The sequence below is a fragment of the Mustela putorius genome, unplaced genomic scaffold (assembly GCF_011764305.1).
Source record: "Mustela putorius furo isolate JIRA1106 unplaced genomic scaffold, ASM1176430v1.1 tig00003942_pilon_pilon_pilon, whole genome shotgun sequence".
Lineage (NCBI taxonomy): Eukaryota > Metazoa > Chordata > Mammalia > Carnivora > Mustelidae > Mustela > Mustela putorius.
The window spans coordinates 708,375-724,512 of record NW_025422087.1 but is presented as its reverse complement, the minus strand read 5'-3'; the positions used below and the strand labels follow the sequence as shown (position 1 = coordinate 724,512).

At 45.9% G+C, this 16,138-nt stretch overlaps 1 protein-coding gene across 1 annotated transcript; it reads right to left on the bottom strand.

The window, feature by feature from the left end:
- Nucleotides 1-1,821: 1,821 nt before the first annotated feature.
- Nucleotides 1,822-7,708, bottom strand: SHISA2 (shisa family member 2). Its single transcript, XM_004780019.3, has 2 exons — nt 6,395-7,708; nt 1,822-4,039 (listed from the first exon to the last, which is right to left on the bottom strand). The coding sequence occupies exons 1-2, from the start codon at nt 6,726-6,728 to the stop codon at nt 3,486-3,488; spliced, it is 888 nt and encodes a 295-aa protein (XP_004780076.1). The 5' UTR covers nt 6,729-7,708; the 3' UTR covers nt 1,822-3,485.
- Nucleotides 7,709-16,138: the final 8,430 nt, after the last annotated feature.

Genomic DNA, 16,138 nt, shown 5'->3' with positions numbered 1-16,138 from the left:
ACTTCTGAAGGCAACGGAAACCTGAATTTGTACCCAAACAAGGAGAAAGGATCAGCCATGGAATTCGTGAACTAAAACTGTGCAGTCTGGGGATGCCTGGGTGGCTCAGTTGGTTAAGCAGCTGCCTTCAGCTCGGGTCATGATCCCTGCGTCCTGGGATCGAGTCCCGCATCGGGCTCCTTGCTCGGCAGAAAGGCTGCTTCTCCCTCTGCCTCTGCCTGCCATTCTGTCTGCCTGTGCTTGCTCTCTCTCCCTCTCTCTCTGACAAATAAATAAATAAAATCTTTAAAAAAACAAAACAAAAACTGTGCAGTCTGGAGAAAAATGAGCTCAAGGTAAGTTTAATATAGGAAATATAAGTCAAGCATCTAGGAACATAGAAGTGGAGTGCTAGCCTGAAACTGGGAAGACTGCAGAGTAGGTAGGTCAGACCCATTTGTCTTAAGGGTCTTCTTGCCACTTTGGATGTTGGTGTTATTGTGGAATTGTACTTTTCTAGCCGCAGCAGGAATGACAGGAGATGCTTAGTTTCCCTGGGGCCCTTAAATGGACAGAAAAGAGCCGGTTAGTTTCTTCTTCCTTACAATCAGAGGGTCTGACTTTCTGTCCCACACTGAGAAGTAGAGATATCCCTAGAATCAGCATAAACCAAAAGCTTAAAGAAGAAAACGTACAGCAACAAACTATTTTCCAATCTGTAACTGCTCCTTTTAAAATTTTATTTAGTTTTTACCCCCAGCTGACTTTAAAATATTCCTACAGGGCACAAACCACACCTTACAGATTCTGAGTTTATCATAGTAAGGAAGGTATCCTTAAACCAGCTGTCTGACCTTTTACACTGACAGCTAAATTTCTTGAGTTTTAACCAAAATTGAAACGGTCTGAGGGTCCTTCCAGTGATGTTTATACTTTTAGAAAGACCAGGTAGCACTAAGAACTCATTTATTAAAGTGTACTTGTGCTTTAATTGAATTTAATAGCAGAAAAGAGAAGCAAGCACTCCCTGGTCCTTCCATGTTTAAGAAAAGGCTGTGGAAAATGTCACAGAGGGACTCCTGCATCAGGTAAGGGTGGGCTAGATCAGGGATGGTTGAGCTAAGCCCAACAGCCAAATCTGCCCACTGTCTGGTTTTCATGGCCCAAGAGTTCAGAATGGTTTTTACACTTTGAAATTGTTTGGGCGGGGGAGCCAAGTATTTTGTGACATGTGAAAATTTTATGTAATTCAAACATTGGTGTCCATCAGCAAGGTGTCATTGGAACATGGCAATACTCATTTTTTTATGTGTCCCCTATGGCAGCTTTTGTGTGACTGGTAGAGTTGCATGGTTGGTGGAGACCATGTGGCCTGCAAAACCTAAAATATTTCCTCTCTAGCTCCTTCAGGGCGTGGGGTGGTGGTGGTGGTGGTGTGGGGGTGGGAGGGGTGAGGAGTAGTTGCAGTTTGCCAGTCTCTAGGCTGATTGGTCTCTGAGGTCCTTTTCACTTCCACATTTCTAGGAATTTTACTTCTTTAGATAAGCGAGGATCCTCCCTCAAAGAGAAGGGATGGAACATGCATTAGCCACATAATACAATAATCCCAAAAGACCGTCTCTTTTGTGTTGTCAACACTTCCCACGGAATACATAAAATAATATCCATGCCTAGAATATACATATAAACTTCCCAGATATTGATTACTTTTAAAAGGTAAGCTTTTCGTTCTAGAGAATATTTATCACTTTTTTGCAATTTTATGATGCTAACAGTCTTAACAAGCCATCTGCAGAGTTACCAAGTAAAATAAAAAATGAAAAAAACCCAACTCCCTTGGAATTCATACCATAAAATATTTATTAAGTAAAATGATGTCCCTGCCTGTTATTTTAAAAGATTTGGCTGCGCATCTCTGTTGATACCGCTTACCAACAATGCTTTCACATCATTCAGTCATGAGAGAGAGGGAGAGGAAGGACAGATAGGGAGAGAATAGGCTAGACAGAGGATGGACGGATGGACGGATGGATAAATAAACTGCAGGTATAAACATGTGAAAGACCACACTTTACAATGTTTTAATTGCAAACTTCGGTTTTGCCAGCAGTTGGAAATTTCTTGCACACACTTAGACTTATTTCTTTTAAGTAAACAATACACAGACTCACTTGAATTTCATAATTCAGAACATTAGTAATGAATACAGTGCTTGCTGAGGACTAAAAGAGAGAGGAAAACAAAAACTAACTGTGTGGGGGAAGAAAGGCAATATCTCTTTGAAAAGCTTTTCTCTGGACTCAACAGTCCCCACTGCCTGAAAAATAAGCCATTTTGATAACAAGAGTATAAAAAGCCTTATGATTTGCAAAGTAAATTCTATTCGTGGTTTAAATTTCATCCCAAGTCTCAGGTTATGGCTGAGAAGCCAGATGAAGCATCTTTGTAAAGCATTTCTTTGACTTTTTATAGGGAAACAAGAAAATGTTTTACAGATCTAGGCAGAAATGCTGGTCTTCATTTCTAACAGTAATTACTTGCGCACGGTACTACGGAGACATGGAGATTCGAAAGCCAAAAAGAATGAATGCCAAGCCATACCACGGTAAAATTCAAAGTAACCCGGAGAAGCAGCAGGTGAGAGTTTATGATTTCAAAATAAAAACATCTAATTGCTTCTTCTCAGATGTCACTGTGAAGTCAGCAAATTAGAGGGTACTATGGAGAGTGAGAGGAACGGGTGTATTACTACACCAGCCGCTCCTTCCAAGCTTAAAATAATCCCAGAGTTCTGAAATGCCATTAGTTAAGTGACTATACAATTTCTTTCGGTCTCTTTTTAATGTAGAAAATCACTTTGTAATAAGATCTCTACACAAGGTAAAAAAAGCACAAAATAGACCCCCCAAAAAGCACAAAAATAGACAAAATATATATATCTTTTTACAGTGAAATTAAGATGTGCCTGGGAAACACTGAGATCAAGGACTAATCTCAGGGACTTCCAACTGGCTGTCCTTTCATCAGAGTTCTGTTCTTTAGGTCTTCCCCTGAAACTTGGATGCTTGTAAGAATCTTCCCCAGGTCAAGGGGAGGGAACAGGTGTTCTGACCTGTGTTTGACCTTTGTCAAAAAACAAGAAAGAAACACTAATGAAGATATAATAAAACCCCTTAGCCTACCCAGTTACAAAACTCCTCTGACAGCCATAATTCCAGGGCACTTAAGGCCTTGATCTGTCACACAACCAAGGGCAACAACACAGTCATCTCCAGTTGATGCTTTTTTCCATCATAAATTGATCATGCGCTGGGATGAAACGCAGGCAGAAAGGCTAATTCGGGAAGAGACGTTTTCATACACTTGGGGGCCAAATGAAGTCATCCAACAGAACGGGGCTGTCTGCACCAGCAAGGTGGGAGGACTTCCTCTTAGAGAATCATTTCCAAGTCCACAGCCTCCCTGGGCTCCTCGGTCTCGTAAAGGGACCCGGCCGGCACCCCGAGTTACACAGTCACAGCTGGGTACATCTTCTGTTCACTGTTAGTGTGCGGGAAGGGGGCCTGGATCTGCCGGTAGCCCGTCTGCAGGCTGTCCAGGAAAGGGGGCACGGGGGTCATAGGCACGGAGTCATGCTGCACCGTGTAGCCCACATATGGCGGGTGCAGGTACTGCCCTTGATGGGGCACAATCTGGGTGGCCTGCTGACAGTTCAGCACAGAGAAATTTGTGGGCATGTTGACATACACGTTGTTCATGGTCCCCTCGGGCAAGCAGCAGTTGGTCTGGGACCTCGTTGGGGGCGCCCGGGCCCCTGAGTTGGCGCTGGAGCTGGAGCTGGCCGCCGTGCTGGACTGGCGGGAGGAGGACCCTCGCGAAGTGCTGCCACTGGGGATCATGGGGATGGTCTCCATCAAGCGGTTCCCTCCAGGGGCGCGGCTCTGCTGGGGCTCCTGCTTGGGCCGGAGACATCTGCAGCAGCAAGCAGCCACGAGTGACCCCAAGATGATGAAGGCGACAAAAACAGACCCAACGATGAGGAATGGCACGTAGATGGGGACTAAAGGATAAGAAAACACATTGTGAGGATTTACTCTCAGAATGCAGTGAAAATCGGTGTCTGGCAGCAGGATCCGTAAATGAGCGGCGGCCACACCCACAACTACGCAACTGGTTCCGGGGCTCCAGTGGCTGGGCAGGTCTGCGTGCTCATTAGCAGCCCGCCACACGCACCGTCCTTCAGCAGGTGCTTTGGAAAGCAGCTAAGGCCCTACAGGGAGAGCAGATCAACGCCCCCAAAGCAAAACGGCTAACATTCACAGCTAGGCTTGCCAACTGCAACACTGGCTGAGAACAATGTCCAATTTAGCACAAATACGAATTTAAGGTTTTGAGACTTCTAAGGTTCCTATTATAACTCAACCGCCTGAACTGCCCTAACAGATAGTTGTAGGATCTGCATAGAAGTGAATTTTATTATTTAAGAACCTCCCCCGCCAGAATAATATTCTTTGCAAACCTCCTTTTGTCACTTCAGAACTGTTCTTTTTTTTTTTTCCACAAGCAAATAAATAAAAAACTGAGGGGCACCTGGGTGACTCAGTCCGTTAAGCATCTGCTTTCAGCTCAGGTCATGATCTCGGGGTCCTGGAACTGAGCCCTAGGTGGGGCTCCCTGCTCTGCAGAGAGTCTGCTTCTCCCTCTGCCCTTCCTGCCCCCTGCTTGTGCTCTCTTTCTCACTCTCAAATAACTAAAATTTTTAAAAATAAATAAGTAAAAAATTTAAATCCAGCCGTGACCATTTTCAAATCTGTCATGTAAGACACAAAGGTCAAAGAAGGGTAAAAACCAAACCAAACCAAAACAACAACAACAAAAACCCCAAAACACCTGTACACTCATTTGCCTAGCTGAGCACTGGACCTTGGGCTCACAGCGTGCGCCATATGGTGGAAAGGTGAAGTGACTTATGGAGAGAGAAGCTATTCCAGGCCGCAGATGACCATGAGGCAAGGTACCAAGAACGAATGTTGGGTGCAACAAGACCCAGGAAGAAGAGCAGCCCCTGTGCTCAAGAAGGCCCCCAGGCAGAGCCAGGGCGGCTGGGGTGCAGCAGTTACACCTGAACTTAACAACACTGGGCTCTGTGGGCAGAACTATAAAGCCTGCAGACCAGAGAGCGGTGGGCATCATCTTTAACAAGTGAGGTGTGTTCTGAAAAATAACATGAAAGTTACAACATGAAACGTGAAAATAACAACTTTCCTCTAGTTGATAGTGAGTTCCATTTTTACACATTACTGAAAACAAGCTTCATGGGGCTGGCACACTAAGGCTTTTGGAAGCTAGACACACTGGCTGATGGGGGCAGAGAATGGGGAGAGAGGAGGCTTCAGAATGCCTCAGAGCCACTTCTGTCGACTTCCACCCTGTGTCACCAAGAAACAGTTCTTTGATATGCTCCTGCCCATTGCCTTGATTGTTTGATTGGAAAATACAGAAGGACGGGAACTAGGGCTCCCCAGTTCTGGCCAAGCCCAGGGCCAGTGCAGTGATAGGGTGGCACTTGGGGAAAAAAAGCCCAGTTCTCCTGCACCTCATTCCGTGACCTGTTTGCCATTTAGCCAGGTGCTAAATCCTCCCTCCCATCCACATATTGGGGTAGACCCTCAAGGGAGGCCGTCTGTGAGGTTTCTGAAGAATGGTGGAAGTGGACCCTATCAAATTCATTCCTGAATTTGTTTATGTTGCCAGCTCTGGCTTTGGCAACTTGAAAAAATATATAATTTTAAAAAATCAAAGCCGCAAAGAGCAAGCTTGGACACGGCTCTAATGTCACACCTACTAAGTCTGACGTGGTCAGGAGAATTGTCCAGAAACCGGAGAGGCTTGCAGCCCAGTGTTCAGAGGATGAGAATGCCCGGGGTTTGGCAGAATGAATTACCCACAGGAAGGCCCTGAGGAGCTGCCTGCCTTCTGGGGAGCCTTTATGAACGGAAGCGCCCCCCAGAACACCCTCTGGCTGGGGTCGCGCCCTCACGGCTTTCCGGGGTACCATCAAGACATTTGCCCTTATTAGAAGTTGGACCCGCGGAGACAGGAGGTATGGGAGGGGAAACAAAGGTCCCTGGCCAAGAGGAACGCGGCGCTGTCTGCACTCCACACTGCCTTACGTATGTGATTTTCTTCGTAAAATCCAAGCCAACCCACTCTGCAGGTGACAGATGGGGAGACTGAGGCTCGGGGCGTGAAATGGTGCTCCACTTCGCACGGAGTTAACTGCTGGGCCAGGATGCAGACACCACCTCCTGGTCCAGGACCTTCTCTGAAATTCCCGTGCTCCTGATTCCTTTCCCGTCACGCCCCGGCAAAGCTAACCTTCCTCCCCTCTCCCGCCCGGACCCGCCTGCCCTACCTGCCGAGCCGTCTGGGCCGTCTTTGTCCGCCCGGCCGGGCTCGCCGGCGCCCTGCTGGCGGTCGTTGTCGCAGCCGCCCTGGTCCAGGCGCGCCTCGGCGCTGGAGCAGCAGTAGCGCAGCGCGCAGCTGCCGCAGCAGATGGTGGCGTCGCCGCCGTCGAAGCGCTCGGGGCACTGGAAGCCGATGCGCCAGACGCCCTGCGCGTCCAGCCAGCCGTGGCAGTACTCGCCGCTGGCCCGCGCCCCCGCCGCCAGCAGCGCGGCCAGCAGCAGCTGTAGGAGCGAAGCGGCGTTCCGAGGGGAGGCGGCGGGCGAGCGGCGTCCGCCCCACATGGCACCACCCTGGGCGCGGGCGGCGCGGTTCCAGGGGGCGCAGAGAAGTCTCCGGGAAGTCGCGGTCCCGGCGACCCGGCTCTCAGGGGTGCGGAGGCCGGGACTTAGACGCCCGAGGGTCCCTTCCGTGGCGCTCTGCAAGCCGCCCTCTGCCGCGACGTCCAGTCCTAAGCCATCCCTCCCTCGGCTGGGCGGCCCGGTCCCTCGTGGGGCTGTCTGGAGAGCGGGCACTCGCTGATAGAACTCTCTGGGCGCAGTCAGAGGGGCCGCGGAGCTGCCGTCCCGCAGCCCCCGGAGGCTTCAGCCCCGACGGGATCCTCCCCACGCATCCCCGAGGGGACGCTCACTCCCGTTGCCGACCTGAAGCCAGGTCGCGGCCGCAGACTTTTAAGCCTCGGCGTCCCGCGCACGAGTTGGGGGAGAGTCTCCCCTCCTTTATTCCCCTTTCGGGCGGCGAGAAGGGGCCGAGAAGGCGGGCAGCGCGCTCAGGGCTCCCGGCAGCAAGTGCAGCGGCCGGCCGTGCTCAGCCTCCCCAGCTCCGAACTCGGTCCGCATGGCTCCGGCCGCGCCGCCCGGGCAGCGCTGCCCTGCGCGGGGCTGACGGCCAATCCTCCCAGCGCACGCCGCCGTCCGGGACGCGAGCGACCGTCCGGGACGCGAGCGACGGTCCGGCGCGCCCCCTCCGCCGCCGCCCCGGGAGCCTGGCTGGCTGGCGGCGGCCGCGGCTGATGCTGGGCGCGGGTCCAGGCGGGCGGCTAGTCCCCGGCTCCCCTGCTCCGCCTCTCCGGCTGCAGCTCGCTCTCACGGGCGCCGGGCAGCCTCCGACCGGCTCTCCCTCTCGCCTTGGCCGCCGCTTCCCTCGGGAGGGGCGCACCGATGGGAACCTCCCACGGAAGTTTCAGTCCTCAGGGCTGCGGAGGAAGCCGAGCGCGAGCAGTCCCGACGCCCGGCAACGAGCCAGCTCCGACTGGGCTCGCCGTGGCGCCGCGCGGCACTCTTATTAGGGGCCGGCGGCTCCCGGGACGCGCATGCGCGCTGCGCGGGCTTCCCTCCTCCCGGGGACGCCCGGAGACGCCGGGAGCCCTTCACCTTCCGACGCCGGTGGGGCCACGGGCCACGGGCTCGCATGGGCGCGGGAGAAAACAGAATTCAGACGATCTGGGCCTTCCTAACGCAGGAACGGCGATCATGGTTATAAAAGCAAACTAGGCTGGCTTATAGGAGATCCTCGGCGTTCGATCTGATTGTCAAAACTTCCCCAAGGAAGGATTAGAATTCCTTCCCGTTTTACAGCCGGTGAAATTGCCACTCGGATTAACTGTCTCTCTCCACTTCCACCAGCTCGTGCCCTGGCCACGGCTGGTCACAGACCACAAACGTGGATGCCTGTGGAAGGGTTCGCACGCCTGGGCCTGCGTCTGGTGGGCTGCATCCGGGCTTCCGCCAGGTGGAACAGAGAGACTTCAGGAAAAACATAAATTTGGCCACTGCCTAGATGATCTGTGTCGAATTTTCTCCTTCCATATTTGGCCGTGGCGGTTTACTGGGTTTAAGCAGAAAGGTGCCTCTGTTCAACATTTGGCCTTACGGGTGCAGACAGCTGCAGTGAGGAAGAAAACAAGGTTCAGACAGACCCGAAACGCGGCTTTGATGAAGGAGAAATTAATAGCTTCTCCCTTGCGGAAGCTAAAACAACAGGTGCTGATGCTATTAAAGCAGCAGTGATTATTTTTAAAAGAACTAGTGACCCTTCCGACACGGTCTGGAACTCAGCGGACCTGATATCTCGGCCCAGCCCTACCAGTAAAGAAATACTGTATTTTGTTGGCCTCGGTTTCCTCCTCTTCGAGGTGGAACCTGGGATGTGATAACCGCTGAAGTCCCTTCCAAGTCCTCGACTGTAGAACACAAGGCTATTGCATTCATGGCAAAGACACTGCTGTTCAAACAAGCGCTAGGCACTTGTGTATGCCTGGGAAATGTGCACAGACTCAGGCATGGTTGATACTCTTCCACTCAGCCCAACAAAATGAAATCAAAGGAAAAAACTACCCTTTTCTCTACCCCCAAAGAACACCTCATTCTCTCTCTCTCTTTTTTAAGAACACCTCATTCTTTTCAATAAGGCTCTCTCCAAGAATTGCATTTAATTTCATGGATCTTGGGAGGTTATTTTCAGCTTCATAAAATTATGAATTTTAAATGCACCGGCCACCGAATTTTCTTAACCCCATATGTTAACAAGATTTCAATGTCAAATTATTCATTCAACAAACACATTACAGTCTTACAGCGGTATCACATAAATATACTGTTCTCTGTTGGGTACTAGGGATTCATGGAGAATCCAGATTCATGGAGAATCACAGACATCCCCTTCAAAGGGAGCTCAAGGTCTCTGGGGCAAAGCAAATTGGACAGAGAGAGAGTTGAATAAACAAAGATGATATAAGTCTGATAAAAACTGTGACTGGTGGTGTACTGAGTCAGTTTAAGCACATAACCTGGGGGTGAGGAGGGTAGGGAGGCCAGAAAAATCATCAGAAGAATGGATTAAATTAGACCAGAAGAAAGTGAGGGAAGACCCATTTATTTCAGGTTAAGTCATTTTCTTAAAAGATCTTATTAGCTACCTTGACTGAGGGCTTATTCTGTACCCAGCCCTATGCTCAGGTTTACATGCATAGCCTCATGGAATCCTCACAACAACCCTATGAAGAAGACAGAGCCACGATCCTCAGTTTACTAGTGAGAATAATTTGCCCAATCCATGCAGATAGAAATTGTCTGCTTGCCTGGACTACACCAAATTCTGGCCCACTCCACCACACTGCTGGCCCCCACAATCTCCACTGCCATCAGCCCGGGGTTAACTGTGAACTCCACACCAATCACCAGATGCTTCGGTATCATTATTTTCCTACAGCACCATACATTTATTAGGGTGCTGTCTACAGGGTTAATACCTGACTTTCTTTTTTTCCCCTTTGGAAAAAAAAGTGAATGAAAAATAATTATACATTTCTCCAGACAGTACCTATACCATACTCTTCTTCCACTATCCAATTATCCTCTTCTCTAAAACACTGACTACTCTTTCTTTATGAAGAAAGCAACATTGAGCATTTTCATATTGGAATTAATTGGGTGGACCCAGTAATGCCACAGTTCCAACACAATATGTTTTTCCCAAACAGCTCACAGTTTAGTCACTGTTAGTAAACTTGGAAGTGCAGAATTATGAATGAATTCATGGTCTTTTTTATTGTTGTGCTCCTTTGTTGCTTGAAAACTAAGGAATGGCCTGGGCCCCTGGGTGGCTCCGTTGGTTGAGTGAAACCAGCTCTTGGTTTTAGCTCAGGTGGTGATCTCAGGGTCCTGACCTCACGGTCACGAGATGGAGCTCTGTGTTGGGCTCCGTGCTCAGCTAGGAGTCTGCTTGTGATAATTTCTCCCACTCCCTCTCCCTCCCGCTCATCTCCTCCCCCACCCATTCATGCTCTATTGCTCTCTATCTCTCAAATAAATAAGGGAAATCTTTAAAAAAAAAAAATTAAGGACGGGCCTGTTTCATAGTTACTTTCCTATGGTGGTTGATTGTCCTCAAGGCTCAGATCCTTTAAATCACTCTGTGCTCCTCTGGCTTGTTTTTACTTTTAATTTCTGTCTCTAGTATGTCATATTAAAATTTTGTAAAATAAGATGCCAAGTACTTATTGAGCTTCTCTATAGAAGGTACTACGGGGATATATTAAGTTGGTCTTGTTCCTTCCACAAGAAATAAAAAGAAATTTCCTCACTGTCCTTAACAGACAGCCTAAACTAATTTTACTAGTCTCTTCTGAGAAACTGTAACTAGAAATCATAACATACAGGTAGTAGTAATAATAGTTTATTATAATCCAAATGAAATGTCAGGCAGTCTGCCAAAACATATTTAAACACATATGAAAGAGTACCCTCTTCCCTTTCAAAAAGCTTAATTCTATAGACATTCACTGCAAAAGTACATTTTCAGGGAATTTTGTCTTTCAATCTGCCTGTGACTATGAATAAAATGCAATTGATTTAAATGCAAACTGCTGACATAGCTTCAAAAGTACAAGTAGAAAGTCCTATAACTAAAGCAATGATTACTTATACCTTTACTAACTGGAGTTGACACAAATCATATGGAGGTAATCATATTTCATTTGGCTGGCAGTTCTAAACGAGGCAAGATCTCCAGTGTTGTTCTGCAAGCTTCAGTAAGAGCAGAAGGTTCTTACCATCTGTACACCAGTCAGCAGTCTGTTTAGGAAGAATGGCTTTCACTGGGTTCATTCATTTTTTTTTCCTTCCTCTTTTATAAATAGGAATAGTATTGAAAATTCACATTTGGTTGGCCAGAAGTTCTTTTAAGTTAAAGTGTTTGCGTTAACAAATGAGACCTCAAACCCAAACAAATATGCTAATTTACATTTCTTTTAATTTTGCCTCGTGGTTACCTAACCTCATCTGAAAATAAAAATGGTCATAAAATTTTGAAAAAAAAAATAGCTTTCTTGTTGCTTTCAAATTTCTCATCTTTCATCCTCCTATTATTTTCCTTTGTAATTAATATACTGACTTTTAGCAAAGTAATTTCCGTCTTTTAAATTCTTTTTTTTTTTCTTGGGGCGCCTGGGTGGCTCAGTCAGTTAAGTGACAGACTCTTAATTTTGGCTCAGGTCATGATCTCAGGATTGTGAGATTGAGCCCCGCCTCCCCTCCTGCACTGGGCCTCCAGGCTTAGTGAAGAGTCAGCTTCTTTCCTTCTCTCCCTCTCTTTCTCTCTCTGCCCCCATCCCCTGCTCGTGTATACACTTTCTCTCTCTCTCAAATAAATAAATAAATCTTTAAAAACTTTTTTCTCATCTCACATTGACCTTAAACATTTGACACACTTCTCTCTCTCTCCCCCATCCTCACCCCTAACTCCACAGTTTTAATGAGCCATTTTTTAATGTCGATCTTGATGTTTACTATTGTTCTATTTTCTTTTGGGTAATACAGAGTTCCAAGCCAGCCAGGACTTCTTGCAGGAAAGCTGGAATATCTGGAAGGGTGGCATAAACAAAATCAACCTGGCATTAAAAGCGCACAGCAAATATCTGCGAGTCACATAACATAACTGGTTCACATAGTATCCAGAGTACATATACAAATCAACAACAAAAAGACAAACCATTCAATTAAAAAACAGGCAAAGGGTTTGAATAGCCATTTCTCCAACAACCAACAAACATAAAGGAATACTCAACATGGTTAGTCATTAGGGAAATGCACATTAAAATCACAATGAGATACCATGTCACACCTGCTAGGATGGCAATAATAAAAATAATAATAATCAGAAAATAATAAGAATTGAAGAGGATATGGAGATATGGGAACCCTTGCACATTGCTAGTGGAAATATAAAATGGTGCAACCACTGTACAAAACAGCTTGGCATGGGGTGCCAGGGTGGCTCAGTTGGTCGAGCAACTGCCTTTGGCTCAGGTCATGATCTCTGGGATTGAGGCCCATGCATCGGGCTCCTTGCTCCGTGGGGAGTCTGCTTTTCCCTCTGCCTCTGCCTGCCACTCTGCCTGCCTGAGCACGCTCTCTCTCACTCTAACAAATAAATACATAAATAAAATCTTAAAACAAACAAACAAACAATGAAACGTATCTAAATTTTAAAGCCATTCTGAGTATCAAAGCGTGGGTATAAAATACCTGGTGAGATTAGACTAAAAAAAACTGGTGCTTGGGAGAAATCCTTGGATGGTGAGTAAGTTCAGAGGGAGGGCATTCCTAGCTAGAGCCTCCCCCTACCCCACCTGCACAGACCTTCCTTGGAGACTGAAGGTGAGAGATGTTTTGCAATGAGAGAGGATACAAGAAAGGAACAGGTTCTTTCTGGATGTCACCATGTGAAAATCAACATGTAAGCCATGCACCCAGTTGTGCCAGCAGCTTTCACCCATGGCCAGAGAAGCTCCATTGTGCCCCCATCGGTGGTTTTGGCTTTGCCATCAGTGCCTGGTTTGGTCCAGGCAGTGTCATTGCCAGCACCTTCTGTGGGCACTAGAGGTATCATTTCTGTCCTCAGCATAGGAGTTGGCACCACTGAGAGCTAGAGGTGCCTCAAGGAAACTGCACCAGCCTCGTGGGCACCAGATGAATGAGTTTGGAAGGGGACAATCTGGAGGGATTCTCACAACTAAGAGGAATTTCTGGGTGGGGAGGGGCTCCTCCCTACAGAACAAGAGAGGGTAGGGAAATGTCTAATCTTGGTATGTAGTAAGGGATTATATTGTTTCACATCCAGGCTAAGAAACTAGATTCAAGGAATAAATAATATATATACATATATATTTATATATACATATATAAATAATAAATAATCTTATTATTTATGAAAATAACTCAGAAGACAGGTCCCTTGGGATTTTATATTATTAAGATCATCGTTTTTATGACCTGGTCATAGGGAAAAAAAATGTCCACTTATCCTGGGTGTTTAGATTTGATGTAAATAGGAATCTCCTTCATCAAAGCTCCCTCACGAGTCTCCTGGTAAAAACATAAAAAGATAAAAGGACCATTGTGCTGCTTATTTTAGCAGAAGCGGAATGATGGAATTCACAGCACAGCCTCCCAGTAATTACCCCTGTCCAAAGACTTTAACTTTTCTAAACCAAGCCCTCCCCCATTTTATGGTTTCAACCTTCTTTTTGTACCTTTTGGATTAGTAAGAGATTTTCTTTGGCTTTTGCAAGAAGTCAATCTCTCAGGAAACAATTGAATTAAACTTCGTATTTGTTTAAAAGTCCTTGGGTAGTGCCTCACATCTGCATTTCCTCAAAGTGTCTCCACTGAAAGAATAAAGAACGAACGTCTGCACTGTGCAGTATTCAAATGAGCAGAAAAATGTGTAATGAGTTCCATCTACTCAAAATGCTAGTGTCCTGGTAACACCTTAAGACTTGTTAAATATTTCAGGCCACTTCACAGTTTTATCACGTTCAGATACTTCTTGCTTGATATGGTAGGTTCTTATACAACGTTCTTCTACAAAGTTCTTATACATTGTAACAGTTATCTGGAGGGTCTCCAGGTTACTAGCCTTCATTACTTAATTAAAAGGAAAGGGTTTTTTTGTTTGTTTGTTTTTTGTTTTTCTCAAATGTTTTTATGTTAGGAAATATGCTTGAACAGCTCCAAGACTGAAGCCCAATCAGTTAATAACTACTGTTTATTTAGTGTCTGGTACGTGCCACAGGTATTGTGCTAAATTCTTTGATATTGTCTCCTTTAATGAATATGCTATTAATAAGCTTAAAAAGGTTTAAATTCATCCACTTTTCTAAATTTCCTAATGACTTAAAAAAAGAAAGCCTACGCAGAATGTCATCCAATTAATTTTAATATAAGCTCTGCTAGTATTCCTTTCCCAGCTTTTATTTTCAATGAACCCGCTTCTAATGTTACACAAATGAGATGAAATGTCTCAAAAAAAATACACAAATCACTGGCATTCTTAATTTGCTACCAATTTCCTTTCTGGCGCATGGTGGTTTGATTTTATAAGGTGCACATATTTTTAGTTATTTTATTTCTGGAAGTAGGTCAGTTTACTTTGGAGATACGAGGCCGGGAAGAAAATATTAGAAAAATAGAAGGTAGAAAAGTACAGGAAGGTCTGAGATGATGAGGATATCATGCCTAAGGAAAATAAGGTGGAGGAGGTTGTTTCAAAAACACTTCAGGGGGCAGGATTATTTCAGGAGCACTCTTAGCCCCCCAGGACAGAGAATACCAATGAAGGGGAAGGGGAGTCACATTACAGAAAGTGATTTTTAAAGAACACGCTTTTAAAAAAAAAAAAAAAAAAAAAAGCAAAACGCACTCTCTCACCAGTATGGATGAAGAAGCCGTAATGTGGATGATGAAGGAAGTAATGGAAACTCCCAATCCCTAGTTCTCTAGGAACCTGCTCACTAAACTGGAGCCTTGGAAGGAGGGGTGTCTCAGGATAACTGTGCCAATGGACACAGCCAGGACTAGTTAAATTCTTGAGATTCCTTACTAGTATTCCTTGAATTGTCCCATGCCACATAAAACTTTCAGGCTTGTGATAAAGGAGACAGCAAACAAGCTTCATATTTGTTCTTTTGACATTGATCAAACTTCCTGACTTCCTCAAGCGAATAAAATCTTTTAAAATGAGACAAGATTATTGCCTCTATCATGGATCTTGTATGCCCTTCCGATAATATTTTAACATTCTGGAATAATATGTATTTTAGTGCTTCAGAGCAGGAGGGAAGGGAGAGGGAGGTGACTTGCTACCTTCAGGGTACCCTGACACCTGGTCTGGTCTCTGGAAGTCACACAGTTCCAACTCCTGCACACTCAAAAGCCATCCGGGGTGAGTTTCAGATGTAGGCAATTTACATTTATAGAGTGGGTCAAGCAAATTCGACAGTTTAAGTGAGCACTGAATGAATAGGAACATAAATATGTTGGGGCCAATAAATGGTCATATTTATAGAGTGCAGTAAAACCCGTATCTCTCACTCCACTTGGAGAAATCCTGCCAACTGGATTGAATGCGTGGTCATGATATTGAGTGCTAAAACCACAGGAGAGGTGAACTCAGCTCTTTAAATCGAACTTTCAACTTCTGTAGTACTATTTCAGATGCACTTGAATATTCAATATCCTCTGGGTAGAGAATGAAAAATAAGTGCTAAGACACAAGGCAAAAAGAAAAGAAAAAAAAATTTAAAAATACAACCGAACAAAGCAGCAAAAAAGAAGCCAAACAAAACAAAACAAAACAAAAACTCTTCCTTTTAAACTCATTCATACGTTTCCAGAATCTATAGGAGGCTGCCAAACTCTGCCCAGTTTGGGGGAAAATATAATCCACATGTTGCTTGATAGGAAGAGAAGAATTAAGCCAGCCTCCAAGTAATAAAAAAAAAAAAAAAAAAAGAAAGAAAGAAAAGAAAATGGGTAACTGGTTCCAAGAAAAAACGCTCACTGCTGTTTTCTTCATTATGGTAGGTCCTGTTTTGATAATGTTGGAGGAGACGCTGAAGATCAGGGCTTGGTTTACTTTGAAGTCTAAGTGTTGGAATAGATTGAGCCTCCCAAATATAAGGAGCACAGCAACCCCCCCCCCACTTGTTGCATTCCGGTGCAAGACGCAGGGTACCCTGACACACGCTAACACTGTAGGGGCTGAGTCATGAATACAGAGCAAGCTCACCAAACTGAAGAATCTTTCTAAAGCCCAGGCAGAGAAGCCGGATAGCAGTCTCCTCACCCTTTCCATGTGTCACAGAAAGTGAACACTGCCTCCCTATGGACGTATTTTGACACTATTTGCCATG